This window comes from Lycium barbarum, chromosome 2 (genome assembly GCF_019175385.1).
Source record: "Lycium barbarum isolate Lr01 chromosome 2, ASM1917538v2, whole genome shotgun sequence".
NCBI classification, from domain to species: domain Eukaryota; kingdom Viridiplantae; phylum Streptophyta; class Magnoliopsida; order Solanales; family Solanaceae; genus Lycium; species Lycium barbarum.
In genome coordinates, this window is record NC_083338.1 from 115,536,341 (window position 1) to 115,564,185 (window position 27,845).

The window sequence follows — 27,845 nt, forward strand, 5'->3', positions numbered from 1 at the left end:
CAACATAATCTAAAAAAAGACATAAGTTTAGATTTCGCTCGGCATAGTTATATTTAGCTTCAGCTTTGTATCATCATATCCACTCAAGTTATGCTGGAAAATGCTAACACAACTTATGCTACATAAGTTAATTCGTACATAAGCCGAGCAAGGCAACAGTTTAGTTTTCCAAGATAAAAGTATTATAAAACTTATATCAAGCGAAATATATCCGAATATTTTCATTAAATAAGCAACGGCTAAAATTAAAGACTAGAGCGTGTGAAGAACAATCCGTGTGAAAATATGATTGTGTCGGCGTCGGGTTGCTAACCAAGTGTTGGTGATTTTTGTGAGATCCAAAAGGGACCCACATTCATTCATAAATGCTTTCATTCAAGACTGACAGCTACCACCAGGTCAAACCTGACCTCATAGGCCCATCTGGCCCAACAACCTTCTGTTCAATTCGGACAACAGCAACGTCTAATATAGGGTCTTATTTAGTTATAGTGGGTGATTTTTCCTAGATTTAAATAGGGATATTTTAAAAATATACGGCTTTTGAAAATGTTTGCATCACTTAGCCTAATATACAATATTATACATTGTTATACAGCATTATACTAGAGGGCAAAGCATTATACATAATGCACCCATCTTGTATAAAGTGTATACATGATGTTTATAAACAAATATTGGCTAGATCAGATGTTTATACACAAAGTATGGGTGACATGGCTAAATATTTTCAAAAATAGACGCATAAACGCAACAACAGGGTAGGCCACTTGGGAGAGCTGATGTTTGGCAATGAGATTTTTATAGCTTTTGAGAAGAATCCAACAACAATGGTGTGTGTGCATATATGGATTTGTCGGAAATTCTGTCTGAAAATGCATTTGTTTCAGAATCTGTCGATAAATTTCTTGCATTTTCATGGAGTCTTTAAAGCAGTAAGAGAATGTGGTTGGGATTTTCTTTGGCAAACGTGTTTCAAGTGGAAGGGACAATATTTTCAATAAATTCCAATCATTGTTTTAAATGCATAATTGATTTCTACGAAGGACAAAAATTATTAAAAAATAAATATACGGAAGATTTTGTCCTCTTGCAAGAAATGTCAACTCAAAATGCAGATACTTCATGAATGACATTAGTACCTTATTGGAATTCTGCTGAAGGGATTAATCAGTTTTATGTCAATTATTTTTGGAAACCCCTATAGAATTAAACCAGATTAACCCTAAATGAAGGATGTAAAACAGATTTTGATACAAAAAAAATAAGTTTAAATTTAAGACTAATCTAAAATTTCATCATTTCATGACCCTACTACTAATTCAATTAGTAGTTGTAGCTACTGGTTCAGCCAGACCACTATAGGACTAGTTATTATAGTGGAAACAGATCATGTGAAGACTAACCTCTCCATTATGAGGGGGGGATACAGAAATCACCACTGAAACAGTGGGAAGAGAGGCTGAAAATTGAGTTTGCATTGATCTGAGAGCTGAACCATGAATAAGGCAAGTTATCTACATAATAAAATTTACAAGAGCAAATTAAGTATTGATAATACATGGCCTACGTTGGTATCAATGCCAGAATTTGGTTTCTGATGATTCCCATGCACTTCTGTATTTCAGCATAGACTGGAAAGTTCTGTGAGCAACAGGGTTGTAAGCTTGATACAGCAGAATCCAGTACTTTTGCCACATCAGCTGGTGGAAACTGTCGTTCCGTACACTTCTGCAATCATGTACGATAGATAGTCAACTTGTGTCAAGCATAAAGATGGAAAATAATCACAATTGTATGTGACCAGGGATACGAACTGAACAAGAAAAAGTGAGATATTGCTTTTGGAGATATCATATGCTGCCATAAAACACTGGGTAAGTTTTTCCTTTTTGGAGTTGAGTAGCAAGAAATATGTAGGGTGTGTTTGGTAGAAAATGTTTTCTTGGAAAACAAGTGAGTTTCTTACTTATTTTCTAGTGTTTGCTTAGTAAGCAACAAAAATAAATATATTACTCCAAGAGCAACAACAACAATAACAGCATACCCAGTGAATCCCACAACGTGGGGTCTGGGAAGGGTAGAGTGTACGCAGACCTTACCCCTACCTTAGGTAGGGAGGCTGTTTCCGGAAGACCCTCGGCTCAAGAAAAGGCATATGAAAGGTCAGATACGGGCAAACAAATCAAAGCAATTATGAAAATGAAAACAATGAAAGTAAATAAGCCATTATAAACCAACAGATACTCGCAGAAATCAAGAGACAAGAAACTATAGAGCAATATAACTACTCGTAAGAAAGGATAAACGTGACTACATAATCTAGCAACACATTATGGGGTGGGATGGGGTGGGTACTGAGGGGGGGGGGGGGGGGTCGGGCATGGGTGGGTGGTGAGGAGACAATGAACTTGGAATTTCACTTATGGAACTTGTTTTTCCTACTTCCATTAGGGAAGTCATTTTCCTCATTTGACCAACCAAACATGGGAAAATTGGAAAACATTTAAAAAAAATTATATTCCTCCATACCAAACACCCTTTAAATACATCTCCAAGGTATCCGTGTGCGGACTTATGAAGATGGAGGACATAACGATGTTTTCTATACTGGATATCATGATAATATAACACACAGCCGGAGAATATAGATCATCTTTTTTCTCCCTTTTAATTTTCAGTTGCACTAAAATTAATATAAATAAAAAAGGACATATCCTCCTGCAAGGCTATCTGGCAATCCTTGATGGGATAAAACTTGCTTAGGGAAAAGGAATTCCTCCATCAGTCAAATCTGTTTGAGGCCTCGCCTTCTCCCTTTATTTATCAGTTATCCAGAATCACAATACATTTTGTCTTAGCTTGATAAAGATAATTCTGTAATCCAGATATTAAGACGCACGAGAAGCATCTTCTGCAGGTTATGGAACATTTTATGTCAAGCAAAAAAGAGGCAGCACAATATGGAATCCAATATCGCGAGGGACATGGTACATTACCAAAGCAACGGTAATTCCCCTTCCAAACGTTCTAAAGCAATAAAGTTATCACAAAAAGCTAGTCCAAAGAAGCAGAAAAATCTTGGAAAATGTGCTGGAATTACGGAAAAAAGAATTTGCCAACAGAATACAGGAAAAGTACTGAGGTAACTAATCGTATTTACCTGAATCATAAGCAAAGTAGCAACGGATTTAGTGATAAGTTCTGAAGGAATTTCTGCTTCATTTCTGTCTGACATACTCTTTGACTTAAGATCAGCTGGCTGCAACAGATCCATGAACTAGAAATCAATTGATATAGAGAAGCAAAATAGCCACTAAGCATACATGAGGTGGTAAGAAATCTCACATTTGGCATGCAAGAATCATCTAGCGGAATCCGATCATTCACATAATCAATAGCCTCCTCAATCTTCTCGGTGGTGTTGTCTCTACCAGTAAATGAAAGCATCGCCTACACAGGAAAGTTAATCAGTTCTAAAAGAATCCACAGCAACATGAAGATACTGATGAGATCACAAACATGACTGAGTAACATAAATAAAAATTAGGACACAATGCATAAACATAATCTTTGTAGTGACCCAAATTTCTGGAGGCATTAAATTGATAATCAAGTCCAAACAGATTTCATGACGTCTGATATTATTGAACTTAGTTAAAAATAGCAAAAGGTTTTAAATGAACTAAATTTCAAATGTTTTCAAAAGAGTAACTGGAAGTCCAATTATTCTTCTCTAAACTTTGATCCTGATGTATTTTTCAAAATAGTTTGATCCGGTTAAATAACAAAGTGAAATAGTAACCACCTTTATGCAAAAATCGCATACTATTTTTTCATCTTTTCAAGAAATGCATTTCAGTATTCCCAGTCTGCTGAGATAAATTACGGAATAAATCAACCTGGAAACCATGCAAATGAGGTTTCTGAAGAAGCTAATAAATATTAACATGCTATGCTTCATCACAACCCGCTTTAGATTCTTTTCAAACATTATCTTTAAAAACCGAATTGGGTCACACCACTAATGCTTTTAAAAAGAATCTGAACAGAAATAACAATTGAATGTGTACCTGCAGGGCTGCATCTACCATAGTCCGGGCTTTGATTTTTGAACTTTCTATTATCTCGTTGACAAGGAATCCCGATTCCTGCGGTTGACTAGTACAACGATCAAAAGTGCTCAACATACTAGGATCAGCAAAATTCGGAACTGGCCTTGGCCAAGGAAGTGGAATGCTTCCTTGATAGGTATTCCGCTGTCTCAAGCGATATAGAGCAGAAGAAACCTGCCAAAGCAAATGAATATTATAGCAAACTTTGTGCACCTTAGAAAATTTAAATTCTAATATGAGGATAAGCATACCTGCTCATTGACTTCATTCAACTGTATTAGCACGGCAGCATATTGCTTCTTGAAAGGCTCTGAGTCCTTGAGAGAACAGTCATCGCTCTTTTGGTTTTCCAAAACATCATCATTCATGCGCCTCAATTCAGAAACCACTGCATCCTAAATGTTCAAACTAATGACATGAGCTCACTGCACATCTAATATTCATGCCTTTTGTATATCAAACAACAACTAGAGAAATGCATCTATTGACGCAAATCCCGGAATACATAAACTGAAATACAAGAACAGCCAAAACTTAAAGATGAAATACATGAGAAGTATAACTCTAAAATAGAAGAAACTAGTCATCAATTTGGTAGCAGCATCTGCTCAGACTAGCTCACTTCTACCTTAAATATTCCCCGCTCCAAACAAACAGTAAGCACAGCTTTTCTTAACAACAAATACATGCTCAATGAATACCTCCACAGTTTTAGAAACAATTTATAAATGAGCATATAACTATACTTAGATTTCATCTTCAAAAAGTAAATAGAGCTTTTAACCTGCTAGTTCATGAAAGCTTATCCCTTCATCAATTTCTTCTTTTTACGCAAATAAACCCTTCAATTTCAGGGGGGAGTGAAGAATATATTTCTCCCTCATTAGCTATTGGTAATTTGGACATGAACGCTTTGGTTGAATAAAAAGAAAGCTTATTGTTGATGTGACCATCTCATCTAACTAGCTTTAACTTTAAATGGTTAGAAAGGCAACTCGAACTTAGGATGTGTGTCACCATGACACCATGTTAAATTGTGTGATCACCTCATTTATAAGCTTAAGTTAGAGAGCTAGCATGTTTATTTAGGTCCGCAATAATTGCATAAGCAAACAAAGATACCAGCATATGTAGAGAGAGAAAGAGAGCTCGCTTTCATTTGTATAATCTTCATTCATGGATCATATGAAGTAAAAACTAAGATTAGTTTGGTAAGATTAGTTTGGTAACCTTTTTGTCTAGTGCACGAGTCAACTCAGCAAGAGCTTGAACATCAGCTTCCTTTGCTTGAATCTGAGCGACAGCAGATGGCTTTGAACATGCTGTCTGCTGATATGTGGCGGTCTCCACGACTCCAGATTTAGATTGCATATCAGCTTCTGCTGAAGCCACCTGCACATCAAGTGACTCATAAATTATGTGGAAGGATAACATTGATAAGCCTACAAAACTTTCCATTCTTCTTAATTATGTGGAAGAAAATGTCATAAACAAAATGAGAAGGGAGTTATGATCAAAACTCTAAAGGGACTTCTCAAGGTATATATCAATATAGACCATATAATAACAGAGATTTTTGAGATTCGGGGTAAAATAGGAAATCATGAAATCTACTAACTCCCAAGTTGAATGCCGGTTTTTCCAGTTCTGAGGTAAACACTTGAGGTTCAGCTTTCTAAATCAAAATTCTATTAATATACCCTTTTCGTTTATGTGTGCTGAAGATATAATTAAGTAACTAAAAGTGTGCTCTCTATCAGAGCAGGCAGAGGTCCTGAGTTCAAGTTTCAACGCCACCCATTATCAAAAAGAATTTCCACGTTTTGGTCCATAGAAAAGAATCAGACCCAGACGTGAGGGGACGTTGCTTGTTGAAGATATAATTAAGTAAAAGTATGCTCTATCTTATAGTTTAAGCTTTTAGATGAGATGGTAAAACATTTTAACAATGTGGCCTACTTTGGTGTGGTATTTCACCTCAATTACCAAAATTTCGATAAAAAAGGGCAGGTACGTTAAATTAAACTAGAAGTCTAGAACAATAACAACAAAAAACCCAGTGTAATCCCACAGGTGGAACCTTACCCGTACCTTGAGAAGGTAGAGAGGTTGTTTCCAATAGACCCTCGGCTCAAAGAACGGTAAAAAGAGGCAGTAGCAATAAGCAGAAACAATAACAAGAATATAAGACAACCGAGGCTAAAGAAACAACAGGTAATAAATTAAACTAGAAATACTATCAAATACTCTTCTAAGTCCTAACGTTAATTTGTTTGACCCTAGGTCACTTCAGCCAGTTCTAAAATTTCAAGCTTGGTAGGTGGAAGATCTACTAGGCCTCCACCCACCACTTAATGGTACAAGCCAAAACACAAAATACTATACATAGATTACCACACTCCAAAAGCTAGTAGAACTAAAAGGCCAATATTTCTGAGATACTTCCTGCTCACTGCACCTATGAATTACTTTCATAGTTTTTACAGAGAATTTGTTAGATCTTGTAGCGAAAGATTTAATCTTTCACTTATCTTTTTGTTCTCTCTGATAAGTAAATTCTTCACTTATGTTTTCCCAAGTTGCAACAAAAGGTGGAAAAGACTCAGGGAGGTCATAATTGTTTTTATTAGGAACTGGATGGACAAATTGCAATATCAACTAAACCTGGGTGCTTGAGAATCAGCGAATCTGAAATATTGAATTACAAAAGGTATCTAAGGAAGAGTAGGAGGAGAACCGCTGACCTTTGTCTGCTTTAGGAGATTACTGATGGGATTACTGATATCTCCATTCTCCATGTTGTCACCAGCCGGAAATTTAATAAACTCATTTGCTCTTGCATTCACCTTGAGCTCATTGAAGCTCTCGAAAAACTTATCAACAGCATCTGCATGCCTTGTAAGTAAGGTGGGCATGTTTTCAAATGGATTTAGAGGCATGCAATCAATGTCCTGCCAGATCATTAAACGTTCTAAATCAGCCATCAGGTCCAGAAAGCAACCACTGGATAACCAAAACACAAAGTACTGAAATACCGATTCTTTTTATAAGTACAGTACTGAAATACTGATTCATACACACAGAACCTGTTATGAATCAAGTAGAAAAGCTAGTTACAAGGACAGAAAACTTATTCTTCCAACAGATAAAAGAGATTAGACGCAAGAGTTCAATAATTCAGTGTGGTTGAGACTTGAGTAATCCATCTAATTTAGTTATGCCTTTCTTTTTCTCTTACTCACCTTCAGAAGCGTCCTCAGAAGAAAGATTAGACTTACAATATCTGGAGGATGGCACCACAGTGTGAGTACAGACATTTGGAGTCACTATAACATAACCTAATTCCTAACTTTATTTCTCTCACATTATGATATAGCTTGGAAAGGGACATAAACAATCGATAAACTACTCCAAAATCCCAAACTACTTGTAGTTGGCTATATTTATCTTCTGTATCTGCTCTATTCAAGCGCCCTTCAATAAGATACTATCTAATGTCTTAAAAAAGGCAAATAAGGGGTTTTCTAAAACTAACAATTCTTTAAATCTCACACTTATCCATATATGGACATATACGTCTCTAACCAGAGTAGACCTCTTGTCAAACTCTGAACCTGACGCAAGTGTAGCAAAAACTAAAGCTTAATCCCAACTAGTCGGCATCCGTTGATTCGATTGTGTCCTATTCTTTAGCTAAGTCGACATTGATTTTGAGAGATTATAGGTCCTTTGGTACAACTTCCCCCATGTGATTTTAGATTTATCGTATCCTTTTCCATCGTCTTCAATCATCATAGTGCCGCACTTAAGGACAGGTGCATATGGAGGTCTATGTAGGGCATGGTCAAACCATTTGAAGCAACCTTCTGTTGCTGTATCCATATATGTGCTAATTGGACCTTCGTAATCTTGTCCAATCTTTGTGAACCTCAGAGAAACTATAGACTAACATAGCAGAATATTATAGGAGCACATACTAAGCAAGAATGAATTACCATGACAAATTCAACCCCAAGCTCTGGTCGATCAAACTGAACACGACATCTAGAGTGATCAACTGTCAGCACACTTCCATCATGAATCTCTCTTGTTTTTGGATGGATCGCAATGACACGTTGCCCAACTGACAAAGGCCTTGCAAGATCTGTGGGTAGCCCTTCCCTGGTACCTTCACGAAGTTCAGTATAATGTGATCTGACGGATTCCCGGTATTGATTAAGTTTCTCCTTTTCTTCGTTCAAGAACTGCTCAGAGAATCGCCGTGGTTTGCCAAGAGAACTACATCAAGGCGAGGATTCAATGGACCATCATTAACATAAAAATAACGAACTCCTAATGTTTAGGACTTGCCCAGGGAATAGAGTGACAACCAAATTGCAGGAAAGTTGAGAGGTATACCTTCTTATGACGCCCCATTCAACACGAGTTAACCTTGGAACATGCCCTAATCCAACATGATACAGGTACTCCACAAATTCCCTTTTGGCAAACCAAGGGTAGTCAATTGCGCTGTAGAACCACTCATACGTACACCATCTTCGTACCTGATGGTTGGAGAGGCAACTGGAAATCTTTTTCTGCATGCAATGTATGCAAGTTAACTAGTGCTCATATCACGAGAATGCACTACAAGATGGACAAAGGTGCATAACCAACCTTAAGACTGAATGCTTTGTTACGAAGTGCAGTGAAGGATGCACTAGTATCATCCAAACTTCTATCAGATATCTTCAAGTCTTTTTGTCTTTGAGGTTTTTTCAGGTCCATCTTACGCCTGCTTCTGACTTTAGTAGGTAAGTTCACATGGTTTTCCACGGGGATCTGTGCAGTTGATTGAGCTGAATCACTTCGTTCTGTTCTTGGGTCTGCACATGATGAATGCTCCTGATCTTTAATTAATTTCGGCGACATACATTGATAGGATCTTTTACCCTTATTGGTTGACTTCTTTGATGCTTCTTTTGCCTATAGGAGAAAAAATATCATGTCAAATTAGAAACAGTGCAGCTAATTAAGGTATCCAATCTGGCAAAATGCTTAACGTTGTGCTCAAACATGTCTAAATCTCGAAACAATCACTTAAAATGGACAAAAATAAGAAAATCACCGCAGCTTCCTGAGATTCAGTAACATCATAGTTAACATGACCTTCAGCTTTTCGAGCCTGCATGATTATCCTCAGAAGTGTTATATATCATTTAACACATCAGAATATTGAGCAGGGATGCAATGCTGTCTCCTAATACCTTAAACGACATTGCTTTCTGTGCCCTCCTCGCCTGCTTTGTTTCAGGAACAGCATTAGCATCAGTAGATGTAACTTTACCATGCTTTGATGTCGTACTGGAAGCAACTTCAAACTTTGATAAAGGTTGACTCCATCTCGATTTAACCCCCACCGATCCACGTTTGTCTCTTCGTCTGTGTGCTGGCACGGCTTCCAAGGAGCCAGATTCATCAACATGATCATTAACTTCATCCTTGACCTGCATCATTGACTCTGAGAAAGAAAAAGAGAGAATCTATTATAATCGCAGTTAAGACAGAATAACTATTGAAAATCAAATGGAAACACATGAAGTGTGATCAAGATACAGGATAGTCAGCATATCCAACACTTACAATCGAAAACAAAAGGATATAGCTAATAAACTCCAGAGTGAAAAGGAAGTTCAAAGCACAAGCAGGAAGAAATAGCAATGTCACAACTGAGACAAGACGGAAGAATTAAAGGCTAGTCATATACTAAAAAGGCATGAAAAATTAGAAGATCGTGAGCCCTCCGCAAGCTATTTGGACAATATAGAGAGCATAGACAAAAAAAAATGGAAAATACTCCTCTTCTACAACACAGACGAAAAACACGAAGGAGCAGGCCAGCAGGTTATCTCATGACAACGAATAGTAAACAAGAATCTTGTTTTGTTGTCCTTGAATCCACAATTAGGTCTACGAGTTCCAGGTTCTTCTATACTTTCTAATATATTCAGAATCCCATATACTTTTGAGATAAACTACCATCAAAATCCTAAATCGGTAACCTCTTACACCAACTTAAAAGATAGAGTTAAGAAAAAGCAACAGATTGCTACTATATGCCCCCAATATTACCAGCTATTATAGGAACTAGCGCAAGCATGTCTTAGATTTATTTCTCTCCTTCCTAAGGAATATATCACCTGGTAACCCATGAATAAATGTTTCCTTCAAAACGTTAAGCTTATACAACAATATACTGTCTGCTGCATAGAATTTGACATCAGGACATTGTAAACAAATCCTTGCACATTGTTATTTAGTTACTTATACAGAAATTTTGAAAAGATAAAAATTTCAGAACAGATAAGAAGTACCTATACATGTGCAAGACTTTTTTCCAGCCAAATGAAGGTGAGAGCATTAGGTAGAATATCACAATCTAAATAAGTTCTTCCTTTTGGTTCATTCTAAATAAGGAAACATCCATTTTAATGCAAAAAGGGAATGTTTATGGAATAAAGTAATTACCTATTTATATGTCATAAACTGCAGACGGATTTGAGATATTTGATGTATGTTCTTAAATATATATGGTATTCGGTCAGTCATGCCAAGAGGGTTGAATAAAGCTATCATTAGTTGGCAGAATCAGAAGGTGCGAAAAAGCTGAGATGTCCAGAGAACCATCGACATGGATAGAAACTTTTGAAAGCGAAAAGCGCAAAAAAGAGACAAGGTCCACTGGGCTTGAAGTGAAAAGCGAGAAGTGAAGCGGATGGTTCTTTGAAGTGAAGTGCACAATTTACAGAAGATTAGAAAATACCAAACATGTATGAATTTAGTACTATAATGATTAAATTTCAATTAAAATAACTAATTCAACATCCAATTTACAATAAACTTAATATTAATTCAACTACTCAAAGTTGAGTTTCAAAGAACTGACTGCTTCTCATTGGGGTCACTTTGTGCCTCATTATTTGCAGCGCACAATTCGCTAAAGTGCATGGCTTCAGCTCATGGAGAGACAGCCCTAGCCTTCCCTCACATTACTTTAAGCAACAAAGTGAAAACCTTTTAATAACGCTGACCAGATAGGAATCATTTAACAAATACATAATATAGTTAATGTTAAGTTCAAAGGTCTACAGAATTTGAATTTTGGTGTAGTTGAACATAGTAAATAGTATAGAGGATACGTGTTACCAGATCACTTGCAGCTACAGTAGGAATATGCTCAGTATCTTTTGTATCTTTCCAAAGCACTTTTTTTTTATAAGTCTTTCCAAAGCACTTTCTTGGCGCTGGTATATTAATAAAATTACTTAAATTATCAAACAAGGAAACATTACCCGTTTGTGTGTGTTTGGACCAAAGAATTAGAATTTCCATCAAAACTAGTGTCATTGTTTTGATTCCCCTAGACCTATTGGAGTAATTTAGTCATTTGAAACGCAATACACAGGTCATAAACTAATACAGGGACAGGCAAGCAGTTGTGAAGGGTATTTAAGAAAGAGATAGAAGCATAGCGCAAAGATAAGCTAAATAGAAATCACTGTTCTTATACAATTTTTAGCTGAAGTTAACTTTTCAGTAAGTACTACACAGGAAAAATCTGATATATAAATACAGAATAAATTCAAAGATCTAAAGTTTCAAATAACAAGAGAGAATACCTGAAATGCATAGAGGTCAAAGTGGCTAGAATATTAGGCTAAGACAAGGAGAATGTGAAAGGGGGATAGAGATACTATGAACACCCAGCATATCTCAAACAGCCATACAAGCAAGCTTTCATGCAAAGATCTGTAGAAACAGAATTCGTACCCTTGCCATCTTCATTTTCTGCTGTTGGCATCATTAGAGACAAATCAGCCAAAGTTTGTAGAGCATCAAAAGCGGAGCTTTCATCTACATGAAGGAAAAAGTGAATTAGCATATATATCCTCTACTTTCGCTCATTCTACCAAGATATAACAGTTTCTATCAAAAAATAACAGGTTTAAAGTAATATTTTAAAGTGTTAAAATAACACCACTCAGAAATAACTCTTGCTTTACAACTTGAAAAAGAAAGTCAAGCTAATGAGAAAGGGATCAGTATCTCAAAATATAACAGCGCTCCTGTGATGTCCTAAGCCCTAAGTTTCCCAAAACTTGTAATTCTGAGTCCTTCGATTCTCTAACTTTTTCCTGGCTGTCGAAGACTTCTACAGATAAAGTACCTCCCTAAAGATTAATGTCATGAACTAATGTTCTCATCTAATGCCTTCCATAGTAAAGCCTTAAGAAATCCTCGAGAATGGCAATTATAAAGCTTAGCTTACTATCATTATTATGGCACAGAAGTAATAGACACTTCGAGTCTTGAAGGTAGGCTTGGGAAACTTTGTTTGATGATTAAGCACTTGGGAAACCTATTTATGTTTTCTTTTGTTTCTTATTTTGTTTGGGTTTATTCGTGAAAATCTTCTCTGGCTTTCAACTCTTATTCTGACTCTGTTCACATTCTGAAGTTCCCGGCCACTTTGAACTTGTGAAACATTGCCGGAGGGATGTTTAGTATTTCAACTGTGGAGCAATCCTTGAGTTGCTGCTACTGTAAATAAGTTTTTTCCATCAATTTTATGGCATGTCAAGTGATAAGAAATGGACCTCGGCCAAACTCAACCCCAAAGGCTAGCTCATGATGTGAGGATTGCTCAAGATAATCACTTAAAAGAAAAATCAGAATTAATGGTCACCATGATGAAACAGAAACTATGTCATTTTCTCCTTCGAAGAGAATTAGCCCTAATTTAGGTTAGTGCAATAGTCTCATACTTACTGCTCAGCGCTCTCGTCAAATTTGGATGCATGTTCAAATCTTATTAGGGACTCAACTTAACTTACGTTCCAAAGATGCATCCTCCTTCCTCCTCTTAACTAGTGGCAAAAAGATAAAATCGAAAAATCAAAGCGGACCAAAGGAACATTTAAAATGTTGTAAAATTATAAAAATGGGAAGTTCTAAAGAACAGTAATCTACAAAACTTTGTAATACCTCTCGTGAAAAGAACCTTTTTGCTCCTCTTTCTAGGCCCTTGTAACGAGGCCCTTGAATTCTTTTCATCTGCGGCCTCCATTTCAAGTTTACCCCTCGCCGCACCCAACCGTTGACCTTCTTCTGTACCACTACATGCCTCTTTGATATCATCAAAATGATTGTCGTCACTATCATCAACTTCCAACTTTTTACCATAAGGTCTTCTTCGCTTCTGTGTTGTTCGACCAATGGTTCCAGTTTCCCCCAAATCATTCTTATAACGCATCAGCTCACCGGTGTCTGCTTCCATGCTTCCCTCTTCTTCATCCACTTCATTACTGAGAAGCTTGGCATTGCCCATATCCACTTTAACACGCTAGTTGAAAAAAAATCAATTGGTTGATCTGCTGAGGACATATAGTCTGTGAAGATAAGTCACACTGTGAAACAAAAGTTAAGTAATACCTTTCTTTCAGCAGTCCCAACAGGTGAGGACATAGCACCATCCGTCCTACGGTTAGGTGTCCGAGAGACCTGAGGAGAACCACCTCTTTGTGAAGCTTCTGTTAAAACTAATGCTACCTTCACATCATCGTCAGTATCATCTTCCTGCAGCCTCAAACTCTGCCTACTTGGAGAAAAATACTTCTCACCCTTAGGATTTTCGTAAGAAAAAGAAACAGGAAAGCGTGGGGTTCGTTTTCCAACAGCTCGAGGCCGGCTTCCTGAAAGGCAACTCCATAGAAAATTCATCAATATTATCACATGACAAGTGCTCAATATATTAAATGAAAAGAAAGATTTAGATTGTTAACGTTCAAAGTGGTCAAGCCTCAGTTCAATCAGTAAATAGGTCATGTGGAAGGCAGCTAAACAAAATGACACCCCAGGAAAAGTTACTACTGCATGAAAGTACAATGCAGTAGTGACAATAAACTCTATGCAAGAATACAACAACATACCCAGTATAATCCCACCAGATGGGGTCAGGGGAGGATAGAGTGTACGCAGACCTTACCCTACCTTGTGGAGGTAGGGAGGCTGTTCCGAAACTCTATGCAAGAATAACAAGCAATAAAGACTATAATATAGGTCCAGCTGGAATACTTTTTACAGATATTATATTCTTTTTTGTAAGAATAATACTAAATATGATTTAATTTATACGTTTTTGTTGCGGGGTGGATGGAAGGGATTAAGGGACAACGAACCTCCTGAACGCTTCTTCTTCAACAAAGTCAAACAACCATGACTAGGCGCTAATGCTGGGGATGCCATCTCAGATGTTTTAGAAATATTAGGGTGAACTTTACCCCGTACACGTTTCTGAGGTTTTTGAGACGTTCCAGCATCTTCATTACTTTCTTGCTCACTGTCGCTTGCTGCCTGACATCCCATAGTTAAGTTACTTCATCAGCAAATACCCAAAACTAAGACTCAGCTACAATATTTAAACCCTAGAACTCAAAAACCATGAACAAATATAAGCGATAGCATTGAGCATATATTCACTTCTCTTTTGAAAAAGGTTTTCTTGTTGACAAGAATAATGCTTTTGCTACGACCTAATGCATAGAATCATATTTCCTGCTGTTTATTTAATAAGGGGCTCGTTTGGTATGAGGTATTAAGAAAATAATTCAAGTACAGAATTTGGTATTACTCTATCTCATATTTGGTAGGCTTTTTTCAACTCCGTATTAGTTAATACATGTAAGGACTTGTACCATAATATTGGTATAACTTTATACCTAGTTCAAGGTGGAATAACAATACCATGATTAGTTATACTTATACATGGATAAAATATTTAAAAAGACACTAATACCCATTATCTTCTTCTCTATCCCTTCAAAATATAATCCACAGCCTAAAAAGACAATTGTTATTGGTTTATGAATTGGTGTACTAATTTTTAATATAATAAACCAAACATCTGTTAAGAAATAATCCCCGCATTACAGTCTCTACATTATAATCCCTGCATTACTAATCTTTGCATTATTGATCCCTACATTATTAATCCCTGAATAACTCGTCTCTGACCCAAACGACCCCTAACAGCTTGCAAAGTAATCCCTACATTACAATCTCTACATTATAATCCCTGCATCACCAATCTTTGCATTATTGATCCCTGAATAACTCGTCTCTGACCCAAAGACCCCTAACAGCTTGCAAAAACGTCTCTGTTCAAGACGAGCTGCATTTTTCAATTGACGTATTTAGGAAGTCCATCCATTAGATGTCAAGAAGCTCAAATTCAAGCATCTCATGTGCAATACTACTCCTTAAGCTTGAAACAAATAGGAAAGAAAAATATAACTCTGGTGGATGGGGAATCTCAATATATCTTCAGTCTTACCAAGTTGCAGTAGTGATCAGTCATCATGGCAATCAACCCAACCACAGATGCAGTCCCCTCCGGAAGAGATAAATAAGCCTGAAAATACAGTAGAATGAAGTAGATAACGAATTGCATCATCATTTTATATGACTTAACAAATATATTCATGCTGATTAATTACTCAGTGTCATTTGTTCTAAATTTAAAAATCTTAAAATAATACCACCACAGAAACAATCATCAAAGTGTAGCTGACCTGTTACTGGCTAAAATCACAAGACCGTGATTTATGATGATTATTTTTAGGGAAAATGGCTAAAATGCACCCCAAGCTTTGCCCGGATTTGCTACAACACACCTAACCTTTACGGGAGTCTTATTACCCACCTTTACGGGAGACTTATTACCCCCCTGAACAACTTTAAAGTGGAATTAATTTCACCCTGAAAAGCCATAACCAGATCTGCCTCATGTGGGTGAAATACACGCACCTTACACATGCATTTTACCACTTAAATATTTTTTAAAATATTTTCTCCTCTTTTTTTTTTGTTTCTTTTCCTAATCTATCTTCCTCCACCATCCTCCACTCCAAAATCACCATTACAGGACTTTTCCAAAGAAATTGACTTTTCTATTTATCTTGAACACTAAACAGCCCCTCTGCCCCCTGCAACATTTGGATTTGCCAATATTACTCTTTCATAATGCTCCTCAGCCTTTGGCTTTGTCACGAGTTTCTTGGTTTAAGCTGAATTCGATCATTTTTTTAGAAATAGGCATCTGTACTGTTACCCATCCCAGTAATTTCTTCCTCTTGAACAATTTCTAAAATCAATGATGAAAAATAGTTTGGGGTGTGATATCAATGAGGTATCAATGGAATTCCTCCTCTTGAAATGTAAAATCTTTTGAGTCTTTCTTGATTTGGGTTTCGAATTAGATTGTAGTGGAATGAAAAAATCTCTCTGGCAGATTTTAATTTTCTGGGTTACTAATTGGGTCTCTTGATATTTCATTTTCTCATCTAGTTTTTCCTAAAAATTGATTTGTGATTACTGACAATTAGCTTGGAAGCAGTGAAAAATCGAAGGGGAAAGAAAGACCCAAAAAAAAAAAAATAATAATAATAATTGCCGGAAAAATCGCTGGAAACTGCATATCATCCGGCGAGAGGAAGTGTTAGTGACAAAGAAGAAGAAACGAATAAAAGAGAAAGAAAAAAAGGAAAATAATAAGAAAAGAGAAAAAGTAAAATGACAAGTAGAAATGTTGAAAAATATTATTTTAATATTTTTATTGCTTCTCACTCTCTCAAAGAGAGTGAACTACACTCTCTGTAACACCTCACCATCTAGGGAGGTATATATTTCAGTTTAAACTAGGCTAGGGGGTAATAGGACCCCCCGAAAAGGTTAGGTGTGTTATAGCAAATCCGGACAAAGCCTGGGGTGCATTTTAACCATTTTCCGTTTTATTTTTTATAAACACAATGCTGTAAGATTAATATGGCATTCCATATTTTCTATGCATATAGCCATCTAAGGGATAGAGTTGATCACAAGTGAAGTGATTACTGTCTTTTAGACCAAATGTTGGTCTAGAAGATGACCGGTATCCTCTCCACAAAGAGATTACTCTTTCTAAGTGAATGTGCTTCGCCAGGAAATGACAATTCTCTTTTACAAGTGTAATGGAGTATGGAGCGTTGTTTCACAGCATTAATGCAACATAATAGCATCCAAAAGGAAAATAAACAAATCATATCACCAACTGGTAATGCAGATTTATGAATGTGAGGATCAGCTTTGATGCAATTCTTTCAACTATTATCAATTACCCACAATATTACATTGTTCCATATCAGGATGCAGACAAGGAAAATAAAGTAGCACCAAAAGTCTAACTAAGCTGGTTAAGATGACACAGAGATGCCATACGCACAAAAAAGCAGAGCAATGGAATCTGGAAACTGCGACAGAGGAAAAGAGAGGACGAGGATGATATTATAATAAGACACTGTAAGGAAACTCAATCAATGATAGATATGTTAAATTGCTAGTTACAACAGAATAGAAATGTCATATTTATTAAAAGAAAACAAAGAAAAACTTAAAGTTTCATATTATTGCTAATGGATATACGACATCCTAGATCCTACTGCAAACGCTGGGAACAATGTTATTTCCTTTTAACACATTCCTTGTCCTTTCCTACTATTCTTAAGTGGAGACGTGATTACAAGGTACAAAACAGAAACTTATGTGTATGAAGTGTTTGATATGTGACAATCTCAAAGTACTCATGGAACCCTACTTTGGACGCCCGAAATCTATGCAACTGGTGAGTACAAAACAACAAATCACACGTACACAATAGACTATCAGATTATGTACAGAGCACTCATGGAGATAGGAGAATGCAGCTCATGTTAATAACAACAAGAGGCGTATATGATACAAGTAACGAAGCACATACCACTAGGGGTGTCAAATGGCCGGGTGGGGCTGAATTTGGGCGGGTCAAATGGGCTGAGTTAATAAATGAGCGATTCAAGTTACTTGGGCTGAAATTGGCTAAAAGCGGGTCATAACCCAACCCCCCAATTCTTGCTAAGTTTTAATTTCTTTATTTGTTCTTTTATAAATTTTTTAGTACCTAATAAAATTATTTTCTTTCTTTATTATGGCTATATATAACATATTTTTTTTTATTAAGCACCGGGTGTCCGGGTCTCTTTGAGCCCCGACTAATCCCGGGGGTGCACAGGCCCTCGGCAAGGAGTTTCCCGCAAGTGCACCACGGGTAATTCAGGGTTTTACCCCAGTCCGATGGCCCTCAGAAATTGTTTGCACCCAGTGGGTTTCGAACTTGAGACCTTGAAAGGGAGCAAACCCCAAGGCTCAAGCCAATTACCACCAGGCCAACCCCTGAGGGTTATGGCTATATATAACATATCAAATAAAGAAAATGTCTTTTTGAAAATATTTTGACAAGATTTTACGTGATTCAATTTGGTTTGCATATCAGCCCAACTTTTTATGGGCGGAGCTAATAGTTGGGTGGGTCAATGATCAGCCCAAACTTGGGCAGGTTGGGCGGGTCATGCTTTCATGGGCTGATTTTGCCACACCTATATACAACCTTATCAGCAATCATGACCATGTAAGAGAAAAGGTTAAATCATTTCCAGAACGAAGAAAGACTCAAAGGCTCTGTGACAGAGGGCATGCAACGTTAGTTGATTGCCTACTAGTACAAGTTCAACTGAAATCAAAAATTGACAACCCCAACTAGATTTCTTTGTGAAAAACATCTGACTGATTAGTGTTCTGCTTCTCAAAGAACTTATAATGAATAATGTTCACAAGCCAACAACATGATGCGTCGGAACAAGATTCCAACAAAATGGACTGTCTCACCATGCTATCGGTACAGATGACATTTAAGACCAGGTATACATCAGCAGGAATATGGATAAGAACATGAAGAGAGGTATTGTCTATCAAGAAACATCGTTAGATGTTATCATAAGCTAAGAGGATTCAATTATAACGACATGTGTTACTTTGTTGTCAGCATTCAGAGCATACCCTATTCATCGTGTAAAGAGCTTCCACCATTTCTGCAGTTCGGTGTTTCACTGCAGATGCAACCTGCAATAAGTACAAAGCAGCTCTTAGAGGCAAGCCATAAGAGATCAATCAACAGCAAACATATGCAAGTTACAGGGTATATTCAAGAAACCGCAATTAATGAATATACTTTGAATTGGAACGGACCTTTTTCCAATCTTTACCATACTTGCGGTATGCTTGATAGAAGCGTGTCAGGTCTTCCTCACTCCACTCTGGACCAAGCATATCAGACAACTTCCTCTTCTGCAATTTTGAACAAAGAACCGTGTCAAAATGCAAACAGTATGCCCTCCCCCAGTCTTCATAGAATACGTTACATCGAACCTAAGAAAATGTATGAAATATTTCTCCTTTCCAACTCAACATATTACCACTTTCTTAAAGAAACCATTTGGTATGAAGAAATGAACCTTGGCCTAACTCAACTCCAAAACCTTGCTCATGATGGGAGGAGAGGACTGCCCAAGACCATATAAGGAAACCACAATCCATTCCCTATGTCGGACTTGATACTTCCCACGCTCAGGACTGGACAATTGGAGCGTGGATAAAAACCACAGGGGGGCCCAACATTGAGAAACAAAACAACAACCACCAATGGACCTAGCTCTGATACCATGTGAAGAAATGAACTTTGGGCCTACCTCAACAACAAGCTAGCTCATGAGAGTGGGACTTCCCAAGGCCATATAAGGAAACCACAACTCATTCCCTCGACCAGCGTAGGACTTAGATAGTTGACGAGAATAAAAAAGGGAAGTGCTGTAAATTTAACTTTCCCGTATATTATCCACCTTTAGTAAGAGGAAAGTTGTGGGAAAACAATTTGAAAACTTCCCACATAAATAACTTCCACAAAAAACGTGTGATAAAAGAATTCCCAACATCTTTTTAAGGAAAGTTGAAAATCAAAACCAAACATTGTCTATTCATTCAAAATTCTCCTCTTTCATTCAAAGAAAAATATGCAGAAAAATGTCTTCACTTTACTAACACATTTCTAGCAACTTCCTAACATCCTTGACAAAACCATTCATCTCTCTCCTTGCAGTATCTATCTCTTTTCAAGTTTATACTATGAAAAGGTAACATGCATAGTGGCGGATGTAGCATTCTAGGTGGGGGTTCAATTGAACCCCTAACTTTGAAGTGGAGCATACATTTTTGTGTAAAATTATTAAAATTACAATAAATAGTAGACTTGAGCCCATGACTTATAAAATACAATGTATTCAAATTTCAAGCTAAGAATATTAAAAAGATGAACCCATAGAGTTTAAATCCTGCATCCACCTCTGAACATGCACCATCTTATGTTGTCGGCAGGCCCCACTTCTCAAACAAATAAAGAGCATGTTATCATTTCCAATAAGACACTAATTTTTCCTAGATTCCAAAAGAAAACAAAACTCACTTACATGCCTCTTCGTGGAATATTACAAGAGCAAACAAAAGTATAGTAAAACTCACCCGTTGCAAGCTTTTCTTTGAGTTGTCCCCATTGCCATCTTTACTGGGAGAGATTTCAGTTGTAGGAGATAATCTTTTGTTTACGCTTCTAGATTTTTTTGCTGGAGCCATGCCGAAAATCTTCGGAAACCTATACCAAAAAGCAGAATCAGGCAAGCACAACGTAAGATTCTGTTTGATGACAATTAAATGTCTTGGGAAGTGATAAACCACATTGGTAATAAACGTGATTTTAATACGTATGCACCAAATTATAGTTTCCACAAAATAGATCTCCGCAGCATACTTTGTTGATCAATATATAAGTAAATGGTAAATATTATATAAACGAAACAAGAGGCTTATTATTGTATAGAGCGGAGGTAGGATTTGAAATTTATGGACTCTTATTCTAGGATAGCGACATCAGGTGTTACTAACTGGTTCTAAATTTAATTTTTTGCACATATTTAGTGAATTTCTTAATACAAATACAACGTTTTAATTAAATCTACTGCGTTCGGCCAAACCCGTACTTCGGCTTCTAGCTCCGTACCAACTTATTAAAAACTAGTAACTTTTTTTGAAACTCCCATTGTCCTTTCAAATGGTTATCAAAGATAAAAGAACAACAACATACCCAGAGTAATCCCACAAGTGATTCCGGAGAGTGTAGGATGTGCTTCAAATAGGTTTAAACAGTATCTTCTATATAAAATTCTTCTAAACAAAAAACAAAAAAGAAATTCCTTACATGCTTTTACCTAGCAAATATATGGAATTATGCCTACCAATAATTCCAATTGATAAGATCGATAAATTTTCTTGCATGATAAACAAGCGTTATTAAAATCTCTATAATTTTGTGCTAACTCTATATCTCTTTATGCTCAAAAAGCAGCAACCTTCAACCATGACCAAAGATAAAATTAGTAACTCTGAGCACTCAACAGAATTTACAAGAAACACTTAACAGATATAAAAAGAAGCGATCTTGTAGAAAGACCCAAAAAGAAAAGATTGAAACTTTCAAAATCACAGTTAAAACCCAATTTGTTTGTTAAAAAAAAAAAAAAGAATCATAGAGCAAAAAAGAAAAGGTGAGAATGTTTACCTATGAATCAAATTAGAGAAGCATGAGCTGCGATATAAATGAGAGAATTGGATAGGTTGAATTTTGGAGAAATTTGGGGAAGAAGATGAATTTGGGGTAATAGCCGCGAAACTCTGTATTTGTATTTTATGCCAGAGAAAATATGTTTTATATATTACTACTATATAGTGTACTTTTCCTTTTCGAATTCAATTTAAAATAAGTAACTATTTGTCTTTTTCTGATTCGAGGATTGGGAATGTTTAAATAGGATACTGAAACTTTTGAAAATAACAACTACGCCAACGAGTTTTAAAATGATTTTCAACCCCCCAACTTACTTTAAAAATCAAATTCTCCCAATCTCCCCCCTTTATTCTATGCAATGTCTATTTTATCCTTAACATTTTCAATCCTCCATATATGTAACACCTTTTTATATTATATAAAATTTAATTTTTTTAACCTAGGTATTTATACATTTTTATTTGAATTCATATTATAAGTAGAATAATCCATTTATGAATTTATCACAAAATCAAATTACTTTTATGATTGATATTTTACTATTACATGCATTAAGTGTATATACATACACACAGACATATTACCGTTTATTAAGTTTCACTTCTCTCTTATTCTCTATTGTCAATATATAGACGAGTTTTGGTTGTTATTAATGGAATATTTTTAATTATAATTTAGAATTCATTATTAATAGAAATATATATTCTTTTAGAAATTTATTATAGAATATACCTCTATTTTTATTAATTATTTTATAGTCTTTGTTGAAATATATTTATAAAACTATTATTACATGTTATTTTTACTTGTATAAATATCAGAGTTTAGATTATTTAATTATTATTAATTAAAAAAATTCTTATTCTTCTCATTTATTTCATTATAGAACGGCGTTAAGTTATATACTCAACCAGTACTTTTCTTTTTTCGTCTCGAAATAATATTTATCTTTATATAGGAAATTTGTTACATAGATTAAAGAGATAAAAGAAAATGATTTTAAGGAAGTAAAAGAAAAAAGGACAAGTTAATAATGTAAGGGTAAAATAGGAATTTTAAAAAGTCACTTAGGCTAAAGGGGGTGGGGGTGGGGGGAGGGAATGACTATTGTTCAAAGTTGAGGAGGAGTTTGATATTTAAAGTAAAGTTGGGGGTGAAAATGATTTTTACTCATTTCGATTAGGAATTGAAAAGTGCCGAAAATGCCCCTGAACTATCTCAAAAAGTCTAAAGGGAACGAGTTGTTACCGATTAAGTGGGTTCATGTATACTATATGAAGCAAGTGTCAATGGAAACATGTCCAACACCGGTCATGGGCGGAGCCACCTTAGGCGAAGGGTAGTCCGTGCACACCCTTCGACGTAAAATTACCCGATGTAGATATGTTAAATGTTAGCTATTGTGCGTATATATTTAATTCTACACACCCTAAACACAAGTGAGAAGAAAATTTGCACACCCTTCACCAAATTTTTGGCTCTGTCACTGACACCGGTGAATGCAACCTGAGTAGCGAGGGAAATCATTGAGTCCAAGAAATATATTTTGAACCTGCCTACTCTTCAAGGTAACCTCCAAAACAGGCTGAAAATAGTGGTGGTAAACAATAGTTTTTTCATAACAAAGATTGTATCATTTCATATGGTAAACAAATTCTTTTATAATCGTCCGAAGCGCAAACACATTCACTAGTGTGTAATTAATAGGAAAGTATGACACTAAAACATTCGTGAAGTTCAAATAAAAGTTTAAGATAAAAATTATCTTAAAATAAAAGTCTTAACATAAAAATCAAGTAATAAGCATACAGTACAAAGTACGGAAAAGGGCCAAATATACCCTTGAACTATTGGAAAAGGGCTAAATATACCCCTGTTATACTTCGGGTCTAAATATACCCCTACTGTTATACTATTAGTCCAAATATACCCCTCGTCCGTTAAAGTTATCCAAGGTGGACATACAATCCTACGTGACACCGACATTTGATAAGGTGGATGTCACGTGGCATGCCACCTCCCATTTTATCCCTCCCCTATATTTGTTTTTCCATCATTAAAATCTCCTTCCCCTCCATCACCGTTGCCACCGCTACCGCCATATAGTTAGAGCTCTAGTTCTCCACTTCAGTTTATCCAGAGCTCTAATATAAAATCTTAATCATAGTACGCTATAATATACTAGTATATCGCAAAGAGAAATGAGGTTGCTCCTGTGGTATAAATAGATTCGACAATAAGAATCCATTGCAAAAGTCAATAGTCAGATATGAATTCCTCGACTACGCTAACTGAGCAGGCAGAAATAACTAACCAAGAAGTAGCTAGCTTTGCAATTTCCCATCTAATATGGTCCAAATAAATGGTCAGGAAAACAAATTAGAAAATTTAAAAGCAAATTGAAACAAGTAAATGTTCAACTTTTTACGCACTATATTAGTTTTATCAAATATTTTATTTGTCATCCATTTAAAGTAAATCATCCTTGTCGCTCAGGCCAGATTCCCCCTTTTTCCAATTCATTTTTTTGTCCTTTTTTTTCCTTTCCACGTTAGTGAGGGAAGCAATGGCTTATCCATAGAAATGAATCAGTAAACGGAATGCAGTCTCATTGCAAGCGAAAAATGTTCAGATCCCCCTGATTTGAGAGATTACAACCCCTCTAATTTCTTTTCTTAATTGATTCAATATTCTGAAATGGCCATCAATCAGAGTATTTTGATCCCTCTGAACACAACAATTACCTTTTTCTATGAAGTTATTAGACAATGTTCAGGTCAATACTTAAATTCATAAGATATCAAAAAAGAATTAATTTTTTAATCTTAATCAGTAAGACAATGTTTAGGACATTTTTTCCCGTAGCCTTAACTATATGGCGGTAGTGGTGGCAACGGTTGTGAAAGTAAAAGAGATTTTAATGGTGGAAGAACAAATAGAGGGAAGGGTAAAATGGGTTAGCGGTGCTGAGGTGACATGCCACATGACATCTATCTCATCAAATGCCAATGCCACTTTGGATTGGATGTCTATCTTGGACAACTTTAACGGACGAGGAGGTATATTTAGACCAATAGTATAACGGCAGGGGTATATTTGGATCCAAAGTATAGCGATGGATATATTTGGCTCTTTTTCAATAGTTCAGGGGTATATTTGGCCCTTTTCCGTACAAAGTATGATTAAACTATCCTTTTCTTTTATGGTTGTGCATTTTTGGTATAAGCTATCATAACCAACTGGTCAATAAAGATGCAGAAAAAAGAACATAGCTATAATAATATAAAGTCCAAAATAATTCATGCATAAACAAAATTCAAATGTTAGGATTATGACTTTTGAGACCTTTGTAAGCCCAAAAGACAACTTATGACCCAAATGCTTTAACAATTACTTTGGAAATCAAAAATAGAGAAAAAATTGAAGTTGAACCGCGCTAGAGGTGGAGAAAGTAAGAGTAAATTCCACCCACAATAAAAAGTAGGCATAATACATAAACAAACCCTCAAATTTGGCCTCAGCTGTCAAGTATGTCTTCCAACTTTGGGTTTGCATAAGTAGGCACCTCAACTTGTATAAAATTGAACACGTAACCATAAATGCTGACATGACACATAAATTTTGAGGTGTTTAGATGATCATTTTGGAAGTTGGAGTGTTCAACTGACAAAGTGTAGACAAATTAAGGTGTCTACTTGTGCACACCTAAAGTTGAAAGACATACTTGCCATCTGAGGTCAAATTTGAGAGTCTGTTTATGTATTATACTTAAAAAGTAATAGACTACTTAACCAATTGTGGATTCGACTATTCTTCGATTTAGAAGACTCCATTTTTCTAAAATTACTTCAAAATTAAATATTGATAAGCACAAGAAAAGAATGTTATATAGTATGCGATTAAGTAATTAAAGAGTAGTTTAAAAATTTAGAGTGAAAATTTTAAAATCTAATTTAATTATTCATCTTTTAAGGTTTACTAACATCCCATTATATTGAATTTTAGATTCAAAGTGACACCAGGATGAAAGAAAATTATCACATTGTACACTTGAACATACTTGGAAGAATAAGAAACCTCTTCTATCTTGTCTTTCTCTGTTTCTATTATTTTCATCCTTTAATAATGTTACTGTTTTTAGCTTAATTTTACAACAATTACTTATATATTTTTGGTAAAAGCATTCCAAATTTCACTATATATTATTTGTATAGTGTAGTCTTTTTTGAAGCAACTCTTTAGATTACATCGAGGTAAAAGAAAAAGTTTTCCCTCCAAATTTAGCCTAATAGTTAAAGGGCAATTTGCAGATTGTCCTTAGCAAGGGGTGGTCTTTAATTTTTGTCCCTCAAAATGGTGGTCTTTAACTTTTGCCCTTCAGACAGAATTTGGGCCTTGTAGGCTGACTCTGCCCACGCAAATTTCGCCCTAAGGCAGATCTTTGCCCATGCAAATTCTGCCTTAAGGCCCAAATCCTGCCTTAACATGGATAAATTTGTAAAATTCTGCTTTACGATTTTTTATTTTTTACTGAGCTGGCGTTCGAACTCACAATTTTAAGGTATTAGGTGAATGACAAAACTTAAAGACCAAAAGGCCAAAAACTAAAGACGACCCCATATGAAGGATAATCCACGCAAAAAAATGATAGTTAAATAGTGGGGCTTAAAAAAATCATTTGTGCACACACTCCCTATATGGGCCGTCAAGTCAGGCCATGGAAAAGTTTTCAGAAACAGAACAGAATTAGGTAACACGTTAATAATATTTTTAGGAAACTTCAGTTTTATAGTAGGATTAGGATTACGAGTCTCAACCTATATATGCATGGTTGCTAGAGGGTTGATTATTCTGTAAAAAAAAGAAAAAGAATTTACGATGAAGATGGTGAAGGCGAAAGAGCAAACTAGGTGCACTTCGGCTAGGCTTTTCTTATGGAACGAGGAACTAACGAGGAATCAGGTATCAGAATCTGAAGGGCTTTGTGTGATTATAATTCAAAGGAAATACATGAGGCTTAATCTTTGTGAATGTGGTAGTTCTGATTGCGATGCTTTGGAGGATAGTTGTTGCTCTACTGCCATCCCCTTTGAACTCTCTAGACTACTAAACAAGGATTCATCCTTATTTCGTATGCTTCTAGCTGCTACTCTTCAATTCCCCTCTAAAAACATTATACAACTCACCAAATCTATCTCTACTTGCCTTTTCACTCAGTTTCAGTTTTCTCAACCACCACCACCACCACGACCTACATATGTGATTGCCCTTGAAATTTCACACAATCTTTTTATCGATTACACGTCACATGCTTTTGTTAAGCTGAGTGCTTTACCATGGAGACCTCCCGTTATCCCGTTGTTTTCTAGGTTTGAAAAAGACTGGGATGAGGAAGAGGAGCTTCGTAGTTGCGCACGTAGTGTGTCTACAACTGATTACATGAATGATCCATATCATAACTACTGTGCTGATGTGCTCGAGTATATCGACGCGTTAAGGGAATATACTGGTGAAGCTGGAATTTGCCCAACTAAACCACCTATTGCTGCAGATGTACCAAAAGGACTTGTGGAACTCAGAACCGCTCCTACGCTCCTACACTACCAACTCAATGAAGATAGCAGAGATCTAATGGACGAAACTTGCCCCGTTTGCTATCAAGATTTTAAAGAAAAGAATCAGGTGATTACAACTAATTGTTTGCACGAATTTCATGCTAAGTGTCTACTATCATGGCTATCAAAGAAAAATACGTGCCCAACTTGTCGAGCTGTTTATCCTTTGCATTATTCGCCCTCTTCCAGCTGCCGTAAACGTCCTGACCACAACATATTGGAGGTTAGCAATAAACGTCATAAGCACGACATGTTGGAGGCTGGCATTTAAAGATTGTACTCTTCCAAGTCATTTAAACTATAAGAAAGGAAAAAAAAAAGTCTTTCGGAACTTACTTATGTTCTTAATCAAATCATGAGATTTCTGTGGCTGTAAAATCAACCAATTGAAAAGGAAAGAGTGTTACATAAGATGTTCTATCTTTTTTATATTTTCTTGAATTCTTTGTTCTTTTATGGTATCATATTGCTTTCATGTGCTAGATAACATCTTGGAGATTGCGCTGGCTAATGTTTAGAATTTGCTGTCTTTTTAATTTCTCTTGTATAATTATT

General features: G+C 36.0%; 2 protein-coding genes across 2 annotated transcripts; one reads left to right on the top strand and one right to left on the bottom strand.

Moving 5' to 3' along the window:
* Window positions 1–1,458: 1,458 nt before the first annotated feature.
* Window positions 1,459–21,828, bottom strand: LOC132626844 (protein ALWAYS EARLY 3-like). The gene is made up of 21 exons (XM_060341854.1): window positions 21,670–21,828; window positions 20,577–20,706; window positions 19,251–19,349; window positions 19,062–19,124; window positions 15,487–15,564; window positions 14,333–14,507; window positions 13,587–13,846; window positions 13,140–13,497; window positions 11,925–12,008; window positions 9,362–9,615; window positions 9,223–9,279; window positions 8,772–9,080; window positions 8,514–8,692; window positions 8,111–8,393; window positions 6,860–7,066; window positions 5,346–5,507; window positions 4,367–4,510; window positions 4,074–4,289; window positions 3,349–3,453; window positions 3,164–3,262; window positions 1,459–1,731 (listed from the first exon to the last, which is right to left on the bottom strand). The coding sequence occupies exons 2-21, from the start codon at window positions 20,685–20,687 to the stop codon at window positions 1,567–1,569; spliced, it is 3,408 nt and encodes a 1,135-aa protein (XP_060197837.1). The 5' UTR covers window positions 20,688–20,706; window positions 21,670–21,828; the 3' UTR covers window positions 1,459–1,566.
* A 1,049-nt stretch (window positions 21,829–22,877) lies between these two features.
* On the top strand, window positions 22,878–27,824 carry LOC132628771 (uncharacterized). The gene is made up of 4 exons (XM_060344538.1): window positions 22,878–22,974; window positions 23,670–23,772; window positions 26,471–26,505; window positions 26,540–27,824. The coding sequence occupies exons 1-4, from the start codon at window positions 22,878–22,880 to the stop codon at window positions 27,559–27,561; spliced, it is 1,257 nt and encodes a 418-aa protein (XP_060200521.1). The 3' UTR covers window positions 27,562–27,824.
* Window positions 27,825–27,845: the final 21 nt, after the last annotated feature.